The sequence below is a fragment of the Pantherophis guttatus genome, chromosome 3 (assembly GCF_059756535.1).
Source record: "Pantherophis guttatus breed Tessera chromosome 3, ASM5975653v1, whole genome shotgun sequence".
NCBI lineage: Eukaryota > Metazoa > Chordata > Lepidosauria > Squamata > Colubridae > Pantherophis > Pantherophis guttatus.
Genome location: NC_142065.1, coordinates 150,356,525 through 150,379,639, shown reverse-complemented (window position 1 = coordinate 150,379,639; position 23,115 = coordinate 150,356,525). Strand labels below are relative to the sequence as shown.

The window sequence follows — 23,115 nt, the reverse complement described above, 5'->3', positions numbered from 1 at the left end:
CCTTCCTTCCTCCCTTTCTTTCTTTCTTCCTTCCTTCCTTCCTTCCTTCCTTCCTTCCTTCCTCCCCTCCCTCCCTCTCTCTTTTCCCTTTCCTTTGCCTCCCTTCCCACATTAATAGTAACACCAACAATCACACCAACACCACTGCCCCCTTTAGTTTTCTTGTTTTGTATTTTTGCTACAAAAGAAGAACATAGCTAGAAAATTAATGGGAAGTTAATGTTATTTTCTCAAAGGAATTCCTGGTCGTCCTCACTTAACAACCACAATTGGGACTAGTAATTCCATTGCTAAGTGATGTGGTCATTAAGCAAGACATCACACAATCACCATGGATTTACAACCCTACTTCTACTTCAATTGTTATTTGTTTATTTATTGGTTCGATTTATATGCTGCCCTTCTCCGGAGACTCAGGGCGGCTTACAATGCGTTAAGCAGTAGCCTTCATACCTTTGTATATACCTGCTTAGTAGGGCTTTTGCCCCCCCCCAAGCGGTGTTCTTTTTTATACAATGTCAGCTTATTGCCCCCACAATCCGGGTCCTCATTTTACCTACCTCGAAAGGATGGAAGGCTGAGTCAACCTTGAGCCTGGTGAGATTTGAACTTGCAGTAATTGCAGGCAGCTGGTGCTACTTAATAGCACTTTAGTCTGTTGCGCCACCAAGGCTCTTCACTTGTTAAGTGAATCACTTGTGGTTGTTAAGCGAAAAACCACGAGTGCAACTTGCAATTTTAACTGCCAGATTCTCCATTGACTCTGCTTGTCAGAAGCCAGCTGTGAAGTTCACAAATGGCAATCACGTGACTGTGGGATGCTGCAACAGTCATAAACACCCATCAGTTGCAATGTGCTTGAAACCGTCATGGCTGTAAATGCAAGTATTGGTCATAAAGTTACTTTTTTAACACCATCATAACTTCAAATAGTTGCTAAACAAAGCAATCCTTAAGTGAGGACACCTATACAATAAATTCTACTTGGTATAGTATGACATATATTGAATGTATTTGTCACATTCTTTACCAAATTACATTTAATTAAAAATAATTTTCATCTTTGATGCAGTTCAGATGTTTCAGGGTAACACGACCTAAGTCCATCAGCAAACATTGCAGACCTATTTTGTGTTAGAGTGAAACTATTTGCAGTTTTGTAAATGAAAGGAAAGCCAGCCAATGAAAAGAGAAGAACTTCCTTTCTACCCTGTCTCCCATCAGTACCCCAGGTTGGACTTGCTCAGCTGATTGAGCTAACGGGTCTGTTATTATTTATTTTATTTATTTATTTTTGTCAAGAATGTATTTGGTAATAAGTATAAGCATGGTTTGGATACATAAAATAGATACAAATAGAAGAAACATTAGACAGGGAAGGTAGGCACGCTGGTGCTCTTATGCACGCCCCTTACAGACCTCTTAGGAATGGGGTGAGGTCAACAGTAGACAGTCTTAGGTTAAAATTTTTGGGGTTTTGAGATGAAACCACAGTGTCAGGTAGTGTATTCCAGGCATTGATTACTCTGTTGGTGAAGTCATATTTTCTGCAATCGAGTTTGGTGCGGTTTACCTTAAGTTTGTATCTATTGTATGCTCGTGTATTGTTGTGATTTTATTGTAGATTTGATTTTGAAATGAGAGTGAAAATCAAGCATGTCTAGGATGCAACAGGCAATGGAAACAACCCTTTCAGAATTTAAACTCAAAATAGGGGCGAAGAAGGGTGTCTCCTGTACACATTTCCCTATCTCTCCATTATCCTTTACATATTAGAAAAACACACAGAGAGGTTTTAAGGACTTGCAAACTGCATATGGGACAAACGTTATCTATTTCTTACCTTCAAAGAAAATAATAAAACCCGATAAACATTCTAAAGAAGAATGGTACAATATTCAGGCACCACCATTTCCAAAATTTAGGAAACGTAGAAACGACGTATTGGATGATTTCCTATAACATTCTACACCCGGTTAAAGTGGAACTTGATTGCTGTTTTGACTACCGCAAGAACTTAAAATCTTTCTTTTAGCATGTTCTTGTATGAGAAAGGCCAGCATTTTAAGCTATAATTTTGTTTAGTGAATGTATGAGACCCAGGTTTTAGTTTTAGTATGTTGTGTGAAGTCCTCTGTTTAAAAACAGCCTTGCAGCTATTGCTCAGAAACTGTCATCCTTTATGGATGTCCTCTTTTTCCAGTTCAGGGACATCGCAATCACATGGTACACAATGTAGCAACATGGTCTGCTTTGTTCCAAAGGTTTACACAGAGCAAAATTAAAGTCAGAACAAATTGCAAACAACATCCTGCCTGAAACATGATTGCATAGTGTGTAACATTGCTGTTGTAATATTTTTACCTTAATCTGTCTCCCTTCAAGAAACGAAGATCATCGGATTTTTGGAATCAACAGATTGTTCACTGATGGTGAACAAGGAGATATCAATTCCAGCACTTCTTACAAAATAAAGCAACCAATGTCTGTGCCATTCTACATGCTGTATTTGTACTAATCTGGGACAAATGTTGTACCCTCTGTGTACTGTGTAACATGCAAGTTCTTTGGCAGTTCTCCAACTCTGTTGTGATATAGGAAAACAAAGTAAAGAGAGTTTTGCAGCGTTAATGTTGAAGTTGTAAGACTTCCATTGGGGAACTCCTTATCTTATCTCCAAGATTTCCTCTCCTCCTTGTTGAAGTCAAAGAACCATAGTGCTTTATCACTCTTTCCCTATTCCTTTTTTTTTTCTTCATTGGAAAATAACATTGAGACAGAATGTTAACTGGACCCTTGATTTTATATATTTATAGTGCCTTAATCAATGCATCAGATTTGCTCCATTCAGGTCATCAGAATTATGATAGCAAATCATACCCCTGGCAATATGTTGCAACGAAGAGGTGCTTCTATCTTAACAAAACTTTCCACCAGTCAGCTTCATGGAAAAAACATGATCCTATTATTTACACCAAGATATTTTTAAATTCGCTTTTATCTTTTTCTAAAAGTTGGTTCACCAATTTTCATTACAGCAATTGCTTCTTTCTGCATTTCTTTCTCTCTCTATAGAATCCTTTGCAATATATATTCTAGTCTGAACTGCACACATTCTAATTATTGCGTTCCAACTGTGGCCAGTCTAGAGATTGTATAAAGGCATTGTAATACAAGGGCTTATTAATTTTTTGCATAGCTTTATGGAATTGGGTGCCTATTATGTAAGAATTCATTATTTTTATATAAATCTACAATGATATACTAATGGGCTTTCTGCTAACAGAAAGGCATTTTAGTTTTAAATAAGACTTAAACATGTAGATTATCTTGAAATACAAAGTACTATGATTTGTACTGTATATATGATTTCAGAAAGTATCTTTGAAAACTACTATATATATTTAAGGAATCTGTCCTAAATTCTTAAGCTTTTTAGATCTTGGCCTCTTTTGTCAGGAACCTCTGGTTTCAATTCAGAATCCATGTTCATAACGGAGTGATGGGGATGTGTTTCTTGCATACCAGACATTCTTTGTCATAATGATGAAGAGTGGATGATTTAGGGAAGGGCAAATAATGGGAGTCTTGTTTTCTCTATAGTTCACGCTAATTTGTGTTGAATATGTCAGAAACTGAAAACGGGTTGGTAAATGTTTTGTAGACCAAGCAGTTTATCTTTCAGTTCCAGAATAGAAATGAGAATTAAAAGTGAACAGAGTTAGAACAATGACCACCGAATTAAGCCTTAATCATTATGCTTTGCAATAGAAGGAAATAGCATGGTGTCAGTCTCAGTATGCTAATTTCTCACCCACACTTCTTTGACTGCCTATCATAAAGCATACCACCATAGGGACATGTAGGGAATTGATATAGTATTGCTTAAATAATGTAACTTTTCCTTTTGTTTGAGAGAATCATGTATGCATTTGTTTTAATAAACCACAAAGCCTAAACCGAGTTTCTTCCTCACCAAAATGCATGGCTTCAAGGGACAAATAGCACCCATGTGTTTTAATGACTGTGTCAATTTAAAAAAACCCAAAAAACTACAATGTACTGAAAAAGCTCTTGTGGTTTTTTTCCATCAAGAAGTAAGCTATAATTGGGGCAGTCAGTTTGGTATGTTAAGGCACCAGGCTAGAAATCAGGAGGCTGCAAGTTCTAATCCTGCTTTAGGCATAAAGCACGCTGGGTGATCTTGCAGCAGTCACTCTCAGACCTAGGAAAGAGGCAAAACTACTTCTGAAACCTTCCTAAGAAACTTGGAGGACTCATCCAGGCATTTGCCAAGGAGTCAAAGTGACACGGAGATTCACACACACTCATAAGCTATAGTCAGATAATACATAGCCACCAACAAATCAAAACACAGTGTACAGTGGGCAGACCTAGTCATTGGCTTAGTTCCCATACTGTGCTATGACATGTCACATTGATGGCGAGGATCAAAACAGAGAATTTGAGGCACTCTGGAGTTTTATTAATCATGGATCAAAAAAGAAAAAGATTTTTCCTAAAATGTTTAGGGAAAAACCCGGCATAATTATTACTGTAAAGGTTAGGGTTCAGAAGGGGTGGAATTTACACTTTATAACACAGCAACCTTTCAGCTGCATGCATGCATTTAGGAAGGGAACAAATCCACATTCTTCTCTCAGTATGTCAGAATTGAGGGCTAAATCGGAGGTGTAGTCCTTGATTGATGACAATCAAGCTCAAAATTTCTGTTGCTAAGTGAGATAGTTAAGCCAATTTTGCCCCATTTCATGACCTTTCTTGCCATAGTTGTTAAGTGAATCACTGCAGTTGTTAAGCGAGTAACACGGTTGTGAAGTGAACCTGCTTCCCCATTGACTCTGCTTGTCAGAAGGTCGCAAAAGGCGATCTTCATGACACTTCAACTGTCATGAGTCAGTTGCCAAGCATCTGAATTTTGATCATGTGACCATGGGGATGCCACAATGGTCTTAAGTGTGAAAAATGGTCATAAGTCATTTTTTTCAGTACCGTTGTAACTTCGAACAGTCGGCAAATGACAGGAGTTCCTGTAGGTATTCATTCGTCCTGCTATTAAAGGTCAATAGAAAGCCCATCCTGTCCCTCAGGACCTCATTCTCCCCTCCTTTAAGCAACTTTACCAGCAAGGAGAAAAGGCTTGACAGCAGTTAAGACGGAAACATTCCTTGTAGGATGAATAAATAAAAACAAAATAAATCCACCCCTTTGGGGCCGGATGGGGGAAGTTGATCACAAGAAGCAGCAGAGCCAGAAGGAGGAGGGAGGCTGACAAGTGAAGGAGGAGGTGAGAGAAGAAAGCAGAAAAGGGGACAAATTATTATGGCCCTTTTGTTGCAAACAGGGCTACAGGTGGTTCCGTGATCTTCAAAATTCGGACTACTGCTGCACCCCGATTTCTTAAGTGAATTATTCAATCCCGACGAGTCGTAGCTGAAAAGAAACAAAGAGCGCAGCCTGGAGCAGATGGGACCTGTGTCCCTTTTGAATGACAGGTAGTCCTCAGCTTACAACAGTTCATTTAGTGACCGTTCCAAGTTACAACGGCACTGAAAAAAGTGACTTAAGACCATTTTTCACACTTATGACCGCTGTAGCATCCCCATGGTCACATGATCAAAATTCAGATGCTCGGCAACTGACTCACATTTATGACGATTGTAGTGTCCTGGGGTCACGTCATCTCCTTTTGCAACCTTCTGACCAGCAAAGTCAATGGGGAAACCAGATTCACTTAACAACCACGTGACTAATTTAACAACTGCAGTGATTCAGTTAACAAATGTTAACTTTTAACATTTAAAAGTCGTAAAATGGGGCAAAAGTGACTTAACAAATTTCTCACTTAACATAGGCTTTGGGCTCAATGGTGGTCGTAAGTTGAGGACTACCTGTTTTTCACTTTCCACGCTTTTCCTCCCGCGCTATTTCATGCCCGTCCACGTCGTCTTTTACAGTCCTCCAAGGACAACCCGCAGCGTTAAACTTGCTGCTCCGTCGGGCGGCTCAAGCTGTACCGTCGCCGCCCGTCCCTCTTTTCACTCTTAACCCATCCAGGAGAGAGGAACTAGCACGACACCTCGCCTTCCCAGCCCCTTACCCCCGATTTAGAGACGCACTCAACTGCGCTTGCGCCAGCCGCCCTCCCGGCTGGCGGCCTGGGAAAGTTCGCGCATGACTTTTAGCCGCCCTTTCGGGCAGTTGGCTGGCTGGCTGTGCCGCGGAGTTTTTCCCCCCCTCCCCACCCGTCGCTTCGCTTCTGAGGGGCGAAGTCGCTCGGGTATTTCCGACAGCGGCCCTCGCTGCCCCTCCCCCTCCTCCGGAATCTCCACAGGGGAGAAGGGACTGAGGCAGGAGCTGCCGCCGCCGCCGCCGCCGCGGAAGCTGGAAGATGGCGGTGGCGGGGGAGAGGAGGAGGAGGCGGCGGCAGCAGCGGAGCTTGTCGCGCGGGCGAGGCTGAAGCGAGGCGGCCTCCTCGGCGTCTCTGAGAAACTCTTTTCTCCCGCGGCGGCTGCTGCTGCTGCTGCTGCTCCTCGAGCTTCGCGCGGTTCCCCCTTCCCCACCCGTGACTTTCCCTCCCGGGCCGGGATGAGCCTCGTCGGCGCCGCGCTCGTCGCGCTGCCCGGGCGGCTGCGGGAGAGTCTTTGCGAGCGGCTGCCTCGGCTCTGAAGGGTCCCGCGGCGAAAGGAAGGAGGCTCCCAAGACCTGCGTTTGCTTCTGCGGGGAGATTCACCCTCGCTTGCCGGGAAAGATGTCGGATACCAAGGTGAAAGTGGCCGTCAGAGTCCGGCCCATGAACAGGCGAGGTAATAAATCCGATGGAAGAATAAAGATCGTGCTCATTTCTTCCTGAAATGATCCCTTCTCTTCCTCCTCCTCCTCCTCCTCCTCCTCTTCTCTGGCCAGGCTTTTTGCAGAATGCACTTGTTTGCAAAGGGGGGGGGAAGCAAAAAGGAGAGTTCAGAGTTGCAGCTTTTCGGGAAAGGGGGTGTTTGTGGTTCCCACCCTTTCAGCAAACTCTTTGCAACGGCGGAAGGTCGTGGGAAACGGGGTGCGAACCTGTGGAAAAAAACGGGGACTCTCGGATTGTGCGGTGGTGGGCGAGCCCGGAGCGTTTTATAGCAGAAATTCTCGAGTGTCTTGCTGGGCTTCACCGCGCCGCGCTCCTTTTCAGTATTTTGGAGAACAACGCCCATCTCGTTTCCTATGCTTGTCTAGTCGTAAATGGGAATGGCTTTTTTTTTTTTTTTGCTAGGCATGGGAAAGAATCGGGGAAAGTCTCCCGCTGGCTAGCGGTGAAGTGTGTATCAATCAATCAATCAATCAATCAGAAGAGAGCTGGAAGGGAAGTATGCCTTGGGGGAGACAAAAGTTCTGAAGTGCCCTGTGTTACATTCTAGAGTTGGAGTTGAATACCAAGTGTATTGTGGAAATGGAAGGGAATCAGACTGTCTTGCATCCTCCGCCTTCAAACAACAAACAAGGAGAAAGCAGGTAAAGAACAAATCCAAACTTGTGTTCTGGAGCCCAGCATCTTTTGTTATCTGCACATCAGCTGCTTCCATAATTTGCCTCTGTTAAAAAAAAAAAAAAACAGTTTTGGCCATGATCCTCTTCTGGCTCAGGCAGGTGCCAAATAGAAGTAAGGTTACTTAACCTGAGGAGTATTGAGCTGCGTGAACAAAAAGTTAACTGCTGTCTTCTAAATGATTTGCATTTAGTATATTTATACATATATAAAAATATATAGTATATTTAGTATATTTGCATGTAGTTTGGTGTTTGAGGTTGATCTGAAAGATAGTTAGAATTTCAGGCAAAAATGGATGCTCTTGGCGCTTAAATGCAAGGTTTCATAAATATGTGCAGATGCCTCCTGCACATATTAATTATTTATTAATTGTGGTTTATTTCAGTTGTGAGAATATATCTGGCATTTATTTATAAATCCCTGAAAAGAGCAATTGGAAATCATCCAAAATACCAAAATAACTAAAAATAGATCGGATTTTCCCCCCATTCATTTGATATTCATAAGGAGGATTTATGCAGCAGAAGTGCAGAAGGAAAATTTACATTTTCTACTTTTTGAGAGTGATCTTCTGACTATAATATGAATCTGTGTCTCTGTGTGTTTTTATTCTGTGGACCTGAGTTACAGCTTTCTTATAAAAAAGGGAACTTATATTATTTGAGCCTACCTTTCAATGAAAGTTATGTGTCTTAATTATGGAGATAAGTGACTATTGGATATGTAAGGGATACTTCTGTATAATTTTAGAACTTCTTGTGTTACTCATATATTCCAGTATTTTATACTATATCAAGACACAGTTCCAGGGAATTAAAGGAAATATTAGGGCTATGAGAAATTTGGATTCAGAGATTTGATTTGAAGGCTATTAATTTGACTCTCCTAGTTGAATTAGCTTTCCAAATCAAATCAGAAGACCAAATGGATGGTTTTACATTTATCTAAATTATTTCAAAGCCTCAGCATATGCCCAGAAATATTTTTTTAATTCAAATGGAAATTCAAAGCAAGTTGACCCAGTTAAGCTCAAATAACTGAATTGGATTGATTTTCTGAATCTCTGGTTCATCAAGTCAAATGTGTTTTCTAAATCAGGTTCATTTGAATTGAATCAAGTTGATTATCTTTTTGAGCAATTGAGACTCTGTCCTGTATATCAATGCAATACCAATTGTATAGTTCGTATGGCTTGCTATGACTGATTTACAACATTATACTAGGAGTGTAAGTCACTATAATGTAGAGTGTGACATTGACATCTGAATGTATTAAACAATAGGGCTCCATATGGATAGTTTGCTTCAATGAAAGATAAAAGAAAGCTCACTCTGGAATCTGTTTCATGAAGAAATGTGGCTTCTTCACTTTTCAGAATAAACTGAAGTGGCCATATTGCTTTGCTCTCTTTTGAAGCATCCTGCAATTCTTCTGGCACTCATAATTGGAAGAAGTCTTCCAAGTCAGCTAGTAAAAGAATTAGAAGAAGTTTCTGCACAAGTACAGTATCTTATGGAAACTGTACTAACTTTTGCAAGTGATGGAGGAAATTGCAAAGGGATGTGTAATGCTTGTTTGTACAAATGTTAGTTGCTACATGTCACTAATTACAGTATGTCTGCAAATAACTCACCAGGTAGCTTATACTGTGCTGAAAACATATACAGGTAGTCCTTGGCTTATGACTGTTAATTTAACAAAGGTTCAAAGTTATGACAGCCTTGGAAAAAGTGACTTATTGTCAGGTGCAAGAAACCAGAATCACTAGTGAATATACCCAGGTAGATATTTTTGTTGATCACTTAAAGGAATCTTGTCAGATTGACTGCATTCCTTTGGGAATGGTCAGAGAAGGCTTCAGGATTCTGAGATAGGTCAAGTCTGTGGAGATTTCCGCAGTGCAAGGATTCTAAGCTTGGCCCCCTCTTAACACATCCCTCCACTGTAGCTGGAGTTTCCCCCCACACTAATGTTTTGATCTCAGACATTTTCTCTCCCAAACTGATTCCATGCTGGAATGTCTCTCTATTCCCCCTAAAGGGACTCTCTCTCCTTTAGTCAGTGATTCCACCATACTTATAATCTGTACTCCACTTACATCCATTGTATCATCTCTACAGTCATGTGGTCATAATTCAGGCAGTTGCAGTGTCCTATGGTCATATAATCATTGTTTGCAGCTTTTTTTGCCCATTTCTGATAAAAAATGCCTTTTGGGGAAGCTGGATTGACTGAATAACTCTGTGATTTGCTTAACAACCACAAAACCTGTGGTAAAATTGGGCCTGACTCAACCTATGACCACAACAACTTAAAATGAAAATTCTGGTCCCAATTCTGGTCTCAAGGTGAGGACTATCTATACAGTATAGTGCAGTCTAATAATTGAAATAAAGATCCACAATGAAACTATTGTGAAACAATGCAACAGGCGAATTAAATACTTGCTTTACAGCTTTTTCAGAAGATAGAGCAAGATAGGACTCTTGCAGGAGGTAATTGCAGAATCTGCTGTCCACTGATGAGAAATATCTACCCCCTCCTACCCATTGATAGAACTTCAAATCAAAGTAAGCTATGAACCAGACTTTTCCAATATATCACAACAACATTAGGTCTGGCTGCATTTTGTATCAGCCACAGGTTCCAAATATTTCTGAAAGCAGACCTGTATTTGGCAATAATATACCTGCTTTAGTAACAGCTCCAAGTATAGTATTACCAAAAGCTGAGTGGCAGTTTTTTGAGCCATAGTGGCTATCCACCCAGGAGCAATGATGGTTCTAGAAGTGCTCTCAAGATTCTCATCTATCCACTGACTTAGTTGTAGTTCTTAATTTGTTATCAATAGCCTAATGAAGCTATAGCCCAGTCCCATCTAAAATTAGATATTTCCAAAGATAGCAAAAGTAAGAAGCTTCAATATGTCCAATTCTATCAAGATACTAGTACTTATTCTTCATTTTGCTTAGTTGCATGGTCCATTTCTTTTGTATTTCACATGTTCTTCCAATAAAGTTAATAATGTACAATGTGAAAAGATGGGTTGTTTATCAGCTAGCTGACATTGATTTGGCTTCTATGTCTAAGAGAAGACTAAACTTGGGTCTTTCCACTCTGAGTTCACTATTAATCATTACACCATGCTGGCACTTACATAGAATCAAGTTGATAACAACCAAGAAAGTCCTATTGTAACACAATTTATGTCTTTAAGAATTAATAATAATGTATGTGTGCTTAAGTCCTAATTGTTTTCTATAGTCTCCCATGCAGACTGAAATGATTACTATATTTCATGTAGGAATGTGCAAAATATTTTGAGTTGAAACACCCAGTATCAAGTTCAAAGTGGGTTATTCAGACCAATCTAAAAGTGTTTCAAGCTCAGAAAAGTTATTTCCAAGTTCAAAATAATTGCTTTAAGCTTGAAACAGGGCTTCTAAACATTTCTACAGTAATTGATGCAACGTATTTTGGACATGAAATATTTTTTTAATTTTAACATGATGTGCATATCTCTAATTATAATGAGTTAAATAATTTGTATTTTTTCATAGATTATATGTTATGCAGATATTTTTAAATTTAGATAACATTTTTATTTATAATTTTCTAACCACTTTTTCATTAGAAGCAATATTTGCCATTTATAGTGGCTGATGTGGTTATTTATCATAGCTTCAAGCTTTAGACCAAGTTAATAGGTAAAAGTTATAGCTGTGGTGAGTTAGTAGGTCATTGAAAACCCTCAGTTTCATCTTATCTAAGTGGAGTGTCTGGTGAAATGAGACAGATACCAACTGTTTCCTTATCCAACATATTATCAGCCAGATAGAAGCTGCTATGCAGGCCCTCTTAATATCACCTGCCAGCAGCAGTGGATGGAATAACAGCTGACTGCATCCTTTGCCTTTATTTATAGAAAACTAAACAAAAGTTATTCTGATTTCTCTTAAATTGCTGATCCTGTTCATTTCTTCAGTTTATAAAATATTAAAATATTGTTAAATATAAACATTTCTCTGTTAACCATGTTGCATTTGTCTAAGATGTTGGGTGAGATACGAATTACCAGAGTGTTATTCTAAAATTATGAATATTAAAACCCAGGTCCTATAATGGCATATCTGTGGCAATACTATTAAGATATTAAAATAGGATATTTTTTTAGAAAAGCTTCCTTTTCTGGTCGTAACCCTTATTTAGAAATATCACAGTAGATTTTTTTTCAGCATCTGCGGCGGTAAATCTCAGTTTAAATAAATTACACCTTCTGATATTATCTTTTGGGTTTAATAGATCATTTTCTCCAGAAATTACATTTTTGGCTATATTATGGAAATTTGATTCATTGAAAAAAAAGTACGTTTTACAAATGTTGGAAATATGGTTTAGTTATAAAAGAGCAAGCATCTCACTTTTAATAGTGTTTTTCAATATTTATTTGCAGTTAAAGATGTGTTTAGTTAAGATACAGTGCGATATAAAAGCAAAAATGATACATCAGTCAGGACAAAAATATCTTACATAGTATAAGGATGATTCTTTTAAGGATATCCAACCTACAGTGATGCAGGGTATTTGGCAATAGCAAAACACAAAACAAAACCTTACAGTAGTCCTTGACCTACAACCACAATTGAGCTCAAAATTTCTGTTGCTAAGTGAGACAGTTGTTAAGTCAGTTTTGTTCCATTTTATGACCTTTCTTGAGATTCAGAGATTAAGTGAATCTCTGCAGTTGTTAAGTTAGTAACACAGTTGTTAAGTGAATCTGGCTTCCCCAATGACTTTGCTTGTCAGAAGGTTGCAAAAGGTGATCACACATCCCTGGGATACTGCAACTGTCATAAACATGAACCAGTTTTGAACACGTGACCATGGGGATGGTGCAACGGTCATAAGTGTAAAAAATGGTCATAAGTCACTTTTTTCAGTGCTGTTGTAACTTTGAACGGTCACTAAATGAATGGTTGTAAGTCGAGGACTACCTGTAATTTGTAAACATTCAAAACAAAAAAAATGAAGTGTTGCTCTTCCATTATCTCTTGACTCTGCCTTGAATTGAAGGGAAACAAGTCCTAAATTTTTCTATTGAAAATACAAACACATATGAATAACTGCATCTGTTACTTCAGACTTAAAGGTTCTAAATATAACGCTAGTCTCAGATAGAGATTTTGGGGATCTCCAAGAGAGGTTTCAGAAAAGTATTCAATCAATCCAAACTAAAAACTTTTGTTGGATTCTTGGACATCTTGCTGTATATAGACATCTTGCTGTAGTATAACCCTCTTTTTGATCAGAAATTTTAAATTAAGATTTCATATATGTCTTTTCTTTTTTCTTTAAAACTACTCTGGCACTCTCTATCTCTAAAGAAATTAAAAATTGGATTGAAAAACCAGTGATAGAAATCCACCATAGAGAATGAAGCATATATTTTTGAAACACAGACATTAATTTACCAGCACATTTTCCTTGTGCCATATTTTATGACAAAATTAGTTATGTAAGGACTGGCATGTGACTGCAACTTTCGATTCCCTGCTGGCTTCCCCATTGACTTTGCTTGATAAAAGCCAGCTGTGAAGTTGCAAATGGAGATCATGTGTCTACACGAAACTGTAGCTGCCACCCGCTGGCTGCCTACTACCTGAATTGTGGTCACATGACTTAAGGGATTTTGCAATAGCCATGTCTTCGAATACTGGTCACAGATTTCCATTTTCAGTGCTATATTAACGGTTGCTGAATGAGTGTCAGTAAGTGAGAACTATCTTTATGTAGACTTATAAATTTGACACTCTGTGTATTTTTAAAGGAAATTTGACTTTCTATTACAAAACAGATATAAATTGGCATAATCTCACCATAAGTACCAGTATTTTTAACATGGGGTTTTCTTTTTTCTTCAAAATTCCATGATTTGTATCAGCCACGCTAGAAGCTTTTTACTTAGAAAATTTTAACCTCTATAAAATATTATTTCATTAATTCTTCTGAAAGATTATGCCCATTGTTGTAAAATTATGTGTAAGTCAGTTAGCTATTGCATTGCAAGTTCCAGTCCCAATTGTGGTCATAAGTAGGGGATTACCTGTATTCAACTTTTCCTTGAAAAGATCCAATGAAGAAAAGTCTACTTCTCTGGATAATTATACTACATTAGAAAGTGTTTTCTCCATCTCCTTATCCAAATTATTTATGAACTGTTAAAGGGTTCAGAATCTGACTAAGCTTTGTGGCACCCTATATTATCCATTCTTCCAGATATAATCAATTACTATTCTTTGAATAATAAATTTAAGTCTGCTATGTATTATGTGTCTGAAATTGCAGAATTTCATGCAAATTAATATAAAATTGATTTAAAATTGGTGCAAATCTAATTTAGAAAAACTTCTCATTCAGCAGCAAATAATACCAACAATATATAGTCACCTTTTGGATAGTGACGTTTTCACTTTCCGCATCATAATCTTTTACATGCAGTTGAATATAGAAATATTAAGATATTTTAAGTCAGCCATTCCCTAAATTCTTAAAATAATCTAACTTACTAAAAAGCAAAATGGCAACAGTGAATGGCCTATTTAACAAAAAGAGACTTAGGTGCATGCTTAAAATATCTTCCAGTATTATAACCTTGTTTCAGTATCCTCTTGTTTCAAGTGTACAGCAACTAAATGTAGCCCATAAACTTTGGACCTGCTGAACCTTGAACTTCCAAAAAAAACATTATGTTCTCAACGAACATAAGATTGTGGCCCAGATGGACACATGCAGTAAACAATCATTCCTGTACTGACATGATCAGTTAAAACCATGGGGTAGTAATGTTCATTACACAATAAGCAAAAGATAATGTTAGTGGAATTAGAACTGAACAACAAAATTAGAGTTGAAGGAAAATTAATGCTTCCAATGTTATTACCCATAGATGGCAGTACTGATATGCTAGAAGCTCTGATGTGTTCTTTCACTTTAGTTGGCAAGAAGTTAGTGAGGGAAAGTTGCTATTATTTGTGAAATCAAAAACTGTAGTGAGTACTTGTCAGTTTCTTCAGGGATATGCTTGAATTTTTTACTGCCAGAAGAGGCTCTCTTAATGATATCCATTGTTGAATGCAGGTTATTTATGGTGATGAGTACTCTGTTGACTTGAGTACTGTGCACTACTGGGCCAAAAAATAAAGATGTGAACTAGAAAGAACTGATTTTTGTGATTAAGAATCAAGTGGAAGACCTATGATGACAGCTTCATATGAAAAAAGGTTGATATGATTCCAGTCAGCAAAACAGTCAAAAGAAAATTTGTGTCAATCTTGGTATTTCACAGAAAAGTAATGGTTCATTGTTTATGTTCTTCAATATTGGAAAGTCTGTGCAACATAGGCTCTTCACATGCCCATGGTAGAGATGAAAGTTTCACAAGTTGAAATTTGCTCACAATTGTTGTCATATTATCAGAATAAAAATGAGGAATTTCTTAGTATCATGACGGCTCCCCCCCCCCCCGCAGGCTAATTGTTATGACCCAGAAATGAAACAGAAATGAAATGAATTGTTGATAGAGAAAGAGCGAGAAATAGACCTCAGGTCTAATTACATATGGGGAGGTACATTGGATATTATTCACATTGATTTCCTTCAATCTGGCACCATTGTCAACTCAATGCTACATTGTAACACTCAAAACTTTGAAACAATAGTTTAGTAACATTCAGAAGCACAAAAAGGAAATTTTGCTGCAGCATGAAAACACTGTGCCTCACAAGTCACCCAAGAGGCAGTTGTGATGTTAATTTTCACTGCTAGCCTATGCAGTCTGGGTGCCTTACAAATTCTGCCTTTTTGTAAAATAGAGAAAATACCATTGTGGATATCTGTTTGACTCAAATGAAAGATTAGAAGGTTTGTCAAGATCTGGTTGAAAGGGCAAAGTGTGGAGTTCTTTCATGATGGCTGTAAGAAGTCTGTCCCTTGTTGGCAGAAGTATAGAGCAAATGGTTGTGATCATGTGGAAAAGTAAAATACAGGTACCAAAAGAGCTTATTTCAAGAATTATTTTCCTGTTTCATTTATTAACATACCCCAGATTAAAAGTAAAGATATGGAGGTGGAGCAGTACTTTTCATTCAACCCATCATATAGTATTTTCTTCTTCCTTTAAATCATGCCTGATTCTTGTTCAGATTGCCTGGACAACTCCCTGCAGTTTTCTTGACAGCATTTTTCAGAAGTGGTTTGCCATTGTCTCCTTCCTAGGTCTGAAAGAAGGTTGATTGGCCCATGATTACCCAGCTGCTTTGTGCCCAAAGCAGCACTAGAACTCATGGTCTCCTGGTTTCTAGCCTGATGCCTTAACCCTTATACCAAATTGGCTCTCAGTAGTACTATAGTTACAAGCAAAAGTTTAAGCATCTCTGGATTTCAAAAGGGCACAATCATCATGGAAAGCAACAATGTACATTCAGATTTACTGAATCACAGTTTGCTGCTTTAGTAGGTTTCACAATTGCAGCTAATAATTGAAGGTACATAATGTGGATCCACATAGTTTTCCCCAAGCAATTCTCTAAATTAGCCATAGTTGCCAAAAGTTCTTGCTGCTCTTTTCATTTCAGAAAGCTATCCCAAAGTATAGAAGACAGCAAGAAAAAAAGCTGGCAAAATAGAATGCTTGATATACACACATGTACACAGCTTACTCTTTTCCACTTTATAATATTGGACTGTAAATATTGGACTTGTAAATATTGGACTGTAACCAACTGGTTTTTATCAGTCTTGGAATAATGTTACAATTTAAAATGCAATTTTAGGAGGGGTCTGGCTCTTTTTAAGCAGTTCTGTATCATGAAAGTTCATGTCCTAATACTTGGCACTTTAATCCATTAGTCATACCTTGACCAATTTCTGGTTTGTGAATATCATTGTTTCTGTCCACCCTAAAGGTTAAAAGATTATTTTCTGGACAAGGCTGCAAAGAGGTTTCATTCCTCTGAAACATAAATTCTCTCTGGTTCAGCTAGCAATGTCCAAAGTACCCTTCCAGCTAGAAGAAATTGATGCAACTTCTACATAGCTCTGCAAATCTGAATGTATACTTATTATTTATGTATAAGTTGTTTACAGATCTTAAATAAGAAAATAATGAATATGAAATTGCAAATGTTTCAATGCACTTTCAGACAGTATAACACCTCTCTTGGCAGAAATAAATGTTTCTACTCAGCTGAGTCTTTCAGGTCTTTTTGTTGGATCCTCCCCCCCCCCCCATTTTAGTTGCAGAAATATTCTTGTCTTCTTGGGTATACCACATGTTGAGATCACAGTTTTTCAATAATAATAATAATAAAAATTCAAATCTTTACTTTTCTTTCATGTAAATACTTCATGTAGATGAGTAGGCACCTTTTACCTAATTGACTTCTGAAATATCCAATATCTTTTCAGTTTCAGTTTGTTCTCTGAGTGTGGGACATCAGCTTCTAGAATAGGTTGATATACATATTTAAGACTCTCTTATTTATCTGTGAAAGAATTTGGCCAAGAATTTTCTGCCAGTTTTCAGTTGAATTTACTATGTTTCTTCAGACTAATTATTTAACCGTAACTACCTATTATCATAGCATTTTTCATAATACACTGTTTCCTTCCATGGAAAAGCTGTCTATCACATTAAATGCCACATGACAAATCCTTCTTATGTTCCATGTGACTCATCTCTCCACACAAAGTACATACAATATGTACAACTCATCACTAATCTTTCTTCAGAAGGAACAATGAGGAAAAAATGGTTGATCAAACATTTTCTCCATCTGTTAAGCAATCATTAAAATATAAACTACAGCAGAAGTCATTTTATTGTTCGAAACCTGAGGCTGAGCTCTCCCCCCCCCCGCCTTCCCCCTTCCCCCCCTCATGTTCTATTAGTGACCATTTTATTTCTTATTTAAGAAAGGAATTGTAGTCACCAAATGAGGAGAGGATGTAATGTTAGGGTGCTAAGCAGTTATTTTTTATCTAAATCTTTTGGTGTTACTTTTTTCTACTATCAAAACCACATTTTCCCCCTATCAATAAATATTAAATTCAACTATGTTTCACACTAGAAAAAAGTATATTAAGGTGATTTAATAGTTACAAACACTAATCAGATTTCAATTCTTTTTAATGCTTACTCATCTTCCACTTGAATTTCCACACTACAGAAAATTACCAAAGGTAAGCAATTTATTTCTATTCCCTTTGATTTTGTAATTCCAAATCAAGATCATTTGCTTATAGTGATGCATAATACAGGTCTTAGTTTTAAGCACTAATAATGCCACTTTGCTCTCAGATCAATACTTTTGTAATCTAATGTGGTTTAGTACAACTTCCTGTATTTTGTTAATTTGTTAAATAGGTACAGAGAAAGGGCTTCAAGATATATACAAGAGTCTGTGCTTGCCAATGAACAAAATTTCAAATAATAGTAGATATTATGATAAATTTGAGGTGAATGTTCAACCATGTCTCCTTTTGTCCAATGTATGTACTAGATTATATATTACTGAAGGTCAGTTCAGATGGAATAGCCTCTAGATGTATGTCTATATTTGCTGCAGTGTTCTATGGTATATTTAAATGATTGTATGAATAATCTTGATATGATTTCTTTTCACTTTTGTTTAAGAGATGAAAAAATGGGAAAATACTGTAAACATTTATACATGTGAATTGTGTTCTCTAATAAGCAGAAACATATATATCCTCTACTTGGATTTAGTTTTCATCTATAAAATAGAAGTGAGAGGCACTTAAATTGGAAGAGCAGACTAGGGAACAGGAATATTAATTTTCAGTTCAAATAAGGCCAAACCCCTGAAACTAATACTGAAAAACATTTTAAATACATATACAGTGGTATGAAAGAGTTTAGGCACCTCTAGTCAAAATTCCATGTTTTAGCTAATTTTAAAATGAACAAAATCTGAGATAATGTCATATACAAATTTTAATATTTTATATGTCTGTAAACCTTAATAATAGTTTTGGAATGCATCTCAGAGGCCACAGACATGAATATTTTGGAGATTTATAGGGAGATCCCAGGCACACAGTATATACCAGGAGTACTAAGAATCTTTTAAGCTAGAAGATTTCTGCAAGTAAGAGTGGGAAAAATTGTAAAATCAGGCATAGAAAGATTTTTAGGAAAAGTTTGGAAGCTGTTATTTCTACAAAAAGAGATGTGGTGTAAGATACAAATTTAAAGGAGCCTAAATTTTGCTTGTCATATCCAATTTTCTTTCCTTGAATCTGCACACAATTGCACATGAAAAGTAAGTATATATTCCAAATTGCAGAAAGGTGTTCTGTTTAACTTTATGTCATGAAGATCTTACATTCTGTTCACTTATGAATTCATTGAAATACATAGTTTTGATTAGGAGTTGGGTGCCTAAACTTTCATGTATAACTGTATTCATATTAACCTCTAAGTATGAAGAACCTTATCACTACTACCCTATACTATAACTATTTAGTGACGAGTATAGGACTAATGTGGAATCTTCACTAGTAATAAAGGATAAGCATATTAGATTGGATTTTTAGTGTCTTATTTTTTATAAGAAATTAGTTGAAATAAACAAAGGGAAATTAAGAACTAAGTATGTAAGCTTAATTAACTTTTTAAAACATGATTTGAGGTTCATATAAGTGTAAGTAGTGACCTGAAGTATATTTATCCACAGGTATTTGCCTTTGATTACTGTTTCTGGTCTATGGATGAATCAAACACTGCCAAATATGCAGGTATGATTTTTCATTACTACTATCTTTAGCTGATTCAAAAATTTCTTCTCCATTCCTGTTTAACATAAAACATTAGTTTCTTGCTTTCTCAATTGTTATGGTATTTGGGCTAATATATTTGGGCTGTACAGGTAATCCTCATTTAATGACCACTTGTTCAGCAGCTGTTCAAAATTGTAGTGGCAGTGAATGAGTGATAAACTCTTTCTTGAAGTTTCATTCATTACAATGCTGCCACAATCATGTAAGTGTGATTTGGGAGCTTGGCAACCAGCTTACACTTACAATGGTTGCAGCATCCTGTGATTGCCATTTGTGACCTTTCCTGCTGGCAAAGCAAAGTCATTAGGGAAGGTTGCAAGATGATCTGTTAAGTCCTATCAGCCTTCCAATCATTGGTCACACACCCTCAGCCAAGGATCAATCCTAACAAACTACCATTTAAAGCCTCAATTGCAACAAGTCATGTGCTAGCTTTCAATTAACTAAATTTTGGATTCCATTAAAGGAACTGGTATCAATTTACAATTCACACTAAATTGTATACTGCATTATTTGTACTTGTCCTAATCATGACCTATTTGTATTTGTTTCTTACATACACTGCTCAAATAAATAAAGGGAACAAAGCAGAAGACATCCGAGATCTGAATCAATGAAATAGCCTTATTAAATACTTTGTTCGTTACATACAGTAGTTTTGTGTTCCCTTTAGTTGTTTGAGCAGTGTATAAACTACTGTATGTAACGAACAAAGTATTTAATAAAGCTATTTCATTCATTCAGATCTCAGATGTCTTCTGCTTGTGTTCCCTTTATTTTTTTGAGCAGTATATATTGCTAGGCTAGCCCAAGCTTTCTACCAAATTTCCCTCTGCCATCTTTAGCTTTCTTTATTAAGCAGGGACAGTGTGGGTTCTATCCTTTTCTTTCCACCAGGCAATGGGAACATATCAACTTCAACCAATAGAACAGCAAGAGACTATGGTTGATTTTCTGACTTGTACACATCAGTAAAAACTAAAAGTAAACTAAATTATGGCTCAGAAAATCTAAGTCACTTAGGTGAAATAGGCAGCATAGAAATACAGAGAATTCTTGACTGTTTTTGACAGGTTAGTCCTCGACATACGACCACAAGTGAGCCCAATATTGCTAAATGAGACAGATTTGTCCCATTTTAGCAACTGCTTGCTACAGTTGTTTAGTGAATCACTGCAGTTGGTAACACGGTTGTTAAGTGAATCTGGCTTCCCCATTGACTTTGCTTGTCATAAGGTTGCAAAATGTGATCACATTACCTGGAACACTGCAACTGTCGTAAATATGAACCAATGTGTTCCAAAAGTTAGAATTGCTGTTGGTGAAAAGCAACAGTGGTAGTTCCATGAACGATCTGATTGATACAGAGGGGGCAAAGTGCATCACAGTATAGATTATTCCATTTCAGTTATTTCCTTTTTTTTTCTTTTTTCTTTTGTAGATCAACAAGTTGTGTTTAAGTGCCTTGGAGAAGGAATTCTTGAGAAAGCCTTTCAGGGATATAATGCTTGCATTTTTGCATATGGACAAACAGGTAAGAGTTGTATTTATAAGTTCTAAATGGAAATGATATATTTTGCGGAGATTGTCACCATCTTCTGGGAAAGAGGAACCACTCACCAGTGTATTCTTCACTGTGTGAACCTCTCCTTAAGGTCAAGGACTTGATTTAGGTCCAATAATTTCATTCTCCCTCCCTCCCCACCATTCTGCCTCATTCGGGCTTTTTTATATATACACAGAAAGGGCCTGTTCTCTCTTGAATTCTCCTTGGTCCAGTTTTTTTTTCTGGATTTCTCAACCTTCTTTTCTAATGTTATCTTGCTTTAACCCTGGTGGTTCTCTAGAACCACCCCAACCCCTGGTCTGTGGACCAGCACCGGGACGCAACATGCCAGAAACCAGGCTGCACAAACAAGTGTCCATGGGATGTAGGCAGCATGGGAAACTACTCTTCCTCTGGTCTGCTGAAAAACCTCTCCACAGAACCGATCCCCAGTGCCCAAAAGGTTGGGTGGGGACTGCTGTTCTAGAACTCTTGGAGGCTTTCAATACAATCAGGCATAGTATTTTTCTGAGTGAGTGGTCAGGGCTGAGTCTTGGGAGCATAGTTTTGCATTGTTCCTGATCTTCCCTGTTGGGTGGTAAGGAAAAACTATTTGACAGGGTTATGTGGAGATCTGGAACTGAAAGGTAAAATGTGATTGTGAGTATGTGTGGACATGTGTAGCATCTTTTGTGAACACCTTAAAAGCAGCCATTTTTTTCCTGAGCTTATGGAATCTTTCCTCTGTAGCTAACATGCATTCTTGGGAAATGATACTTTGTTGTATGCTACCTCCTTAACTCAAATACACGTTTTTCCTGAGATGGTGCAATTTGTACTGTTTATTATTTGTTATCGTTTTTGAAAGAGACAGCAATTGATAACTTTTCCATTTTTAAATATAAAATTTTTATATCTCTCTTTTAGGCTCAGGAAAATCCTTCTCAATGATGGGAAATGCGGAGCAGTTGGGTCTGATCCCACGCCTCTGCTGTGCTTTATTTCAGAGAATCACTTTAGAACAAAATGATTCGCACACTTTTAAAGTAGAGGTGTCCTATATGGAAATCTATAATGAAAAGGTCAGAGATCTACTTGACCCTAAAGGGTGAGTGAACCCCCAACCCTTTTTAATTCTAGATGTAAGTATAATTGAGGGAACTTTGGTACATATTTAGTTTTGCTTTATAGTTTGTATTTTTCATTGTTTTCCTAATAGCATATAAGAATAACAATGATAATATTTGTTTACCCTGCTAGTTGCTGTGGTGGGTTCAAAAAAGAATTTCTTTTTTAATTTGAGAGTCAATTACACATCATGGTTGTGTTAGTCCATCCTTAAACTTATCTATTCTTAATGGGGAAAATATATATGGACAAGAATGGAAACTATTTTCTTAACTGATAGCATTTCCATTTGTTGCCCTCTACCAGCACTTTATCTAAATTGGAGAAACCAGTTTGAAGTCACATCTCTGCTCCTGGGATGTGTAATGTAAGCCTGACACTGTTTATTACAGAGAGTTATAGTTATTCAAGCAGAATTGTCAAGAGTCTCTAGTGAGTAGTGTTTATTAAGGCTGCTAGTTGTAAGATTTTGTCTTAAAAAGAATATACAAATGCTAATTTTAATGGAACAGTGGGATCTTTTTTTAAAAAAACATTTACGGAGATGTTAGAAAGGTTACTTAGTACCTTTACAAAATTTGTAAAGGAACCAGATTTTTTTCAAGGAGGATGTTAATTTCATTATTTCATTTTCTGTTTCATGTTTTTTTACCATGCAGATATGAAAATATTTTTAATAAAAATAAATCTTTATATTTCTGATAAATGAGTTTTACTTTTGAGAACAAGTTTATATGTTCATTGGCCTATAATAAGTTAATTTTACTTATTCATTTTCCTAACAAAATTTAAATTATAGCAATATTTTTGTCTCAAAGGAGTCGGCAATCCCTCAAAGTTCGGGAGCATAAAGTTTTGGGTCCATATGTAGATGGTTTGTCTCAACTAGCTGTTACTTGCTTTGAAGTAAGTAAAGTGTAAGAATTTGGTCAATATAAAGGTATTCCTGGGTTGAAGAATGAATTTGCATTTCTATGCTTTTACTACAGGGTGAGAAAGGAAGCATGGGGACTAATTTATATAAGGACAG

At 37.2% G+C, this 23,115-nt stretch overlaps 1 protein-coding gene across 9 annotated transcripts in view; it reads left to right on the top strand.

Annotated features, from left to right (window-relative positions):
• The first annotated feature begins 6,119 nt into the window (after positions 1-6,119).
• The window catches only part of KIF13A (kinesin family member 13A), a 73,083-nt gene continuing 56,087 nt past the window's right edge, over positions 6,120-23,115 (top strand). For 8 of the 9 annotated variants that reach the window (XM_087890348.1, XM_060682094.2, XM_087890346.1 and 5 more), the window contains exons 1-7: positions 6,120-6,827; positions 7,422-7,515; positions 17,779-17,791; positions 19,309-19,369; positions 20,853-20,945; positions 21,885-22,065; positions 22,904-22,991. In XM_087890348.1, coding sequence (XP_087746474.1) covers positions 6,773-6,827; positions 7,422-7,515; positions 17,779-17,791; positions 19,309-19,369; positions 20,853-20,945; positions 21,885-22,065; positions 22,904-22,991 — 585 coding nt within the window. In that variant the 5' untranslated portion in view covers positions 6,120-6,772. Of the gene's footprint in view, positions 6,828-7,276; positions 7,516-17,778; positions 17,792-19,308; positions 19,370-20,852; positions 20,946-21,884; positions 22,066-22,903; positions 22,992-23,115 lie in introns of all 9 variants that reach the window. The other variant, XM_087890347.1, reaches the window with a different exon arrangement.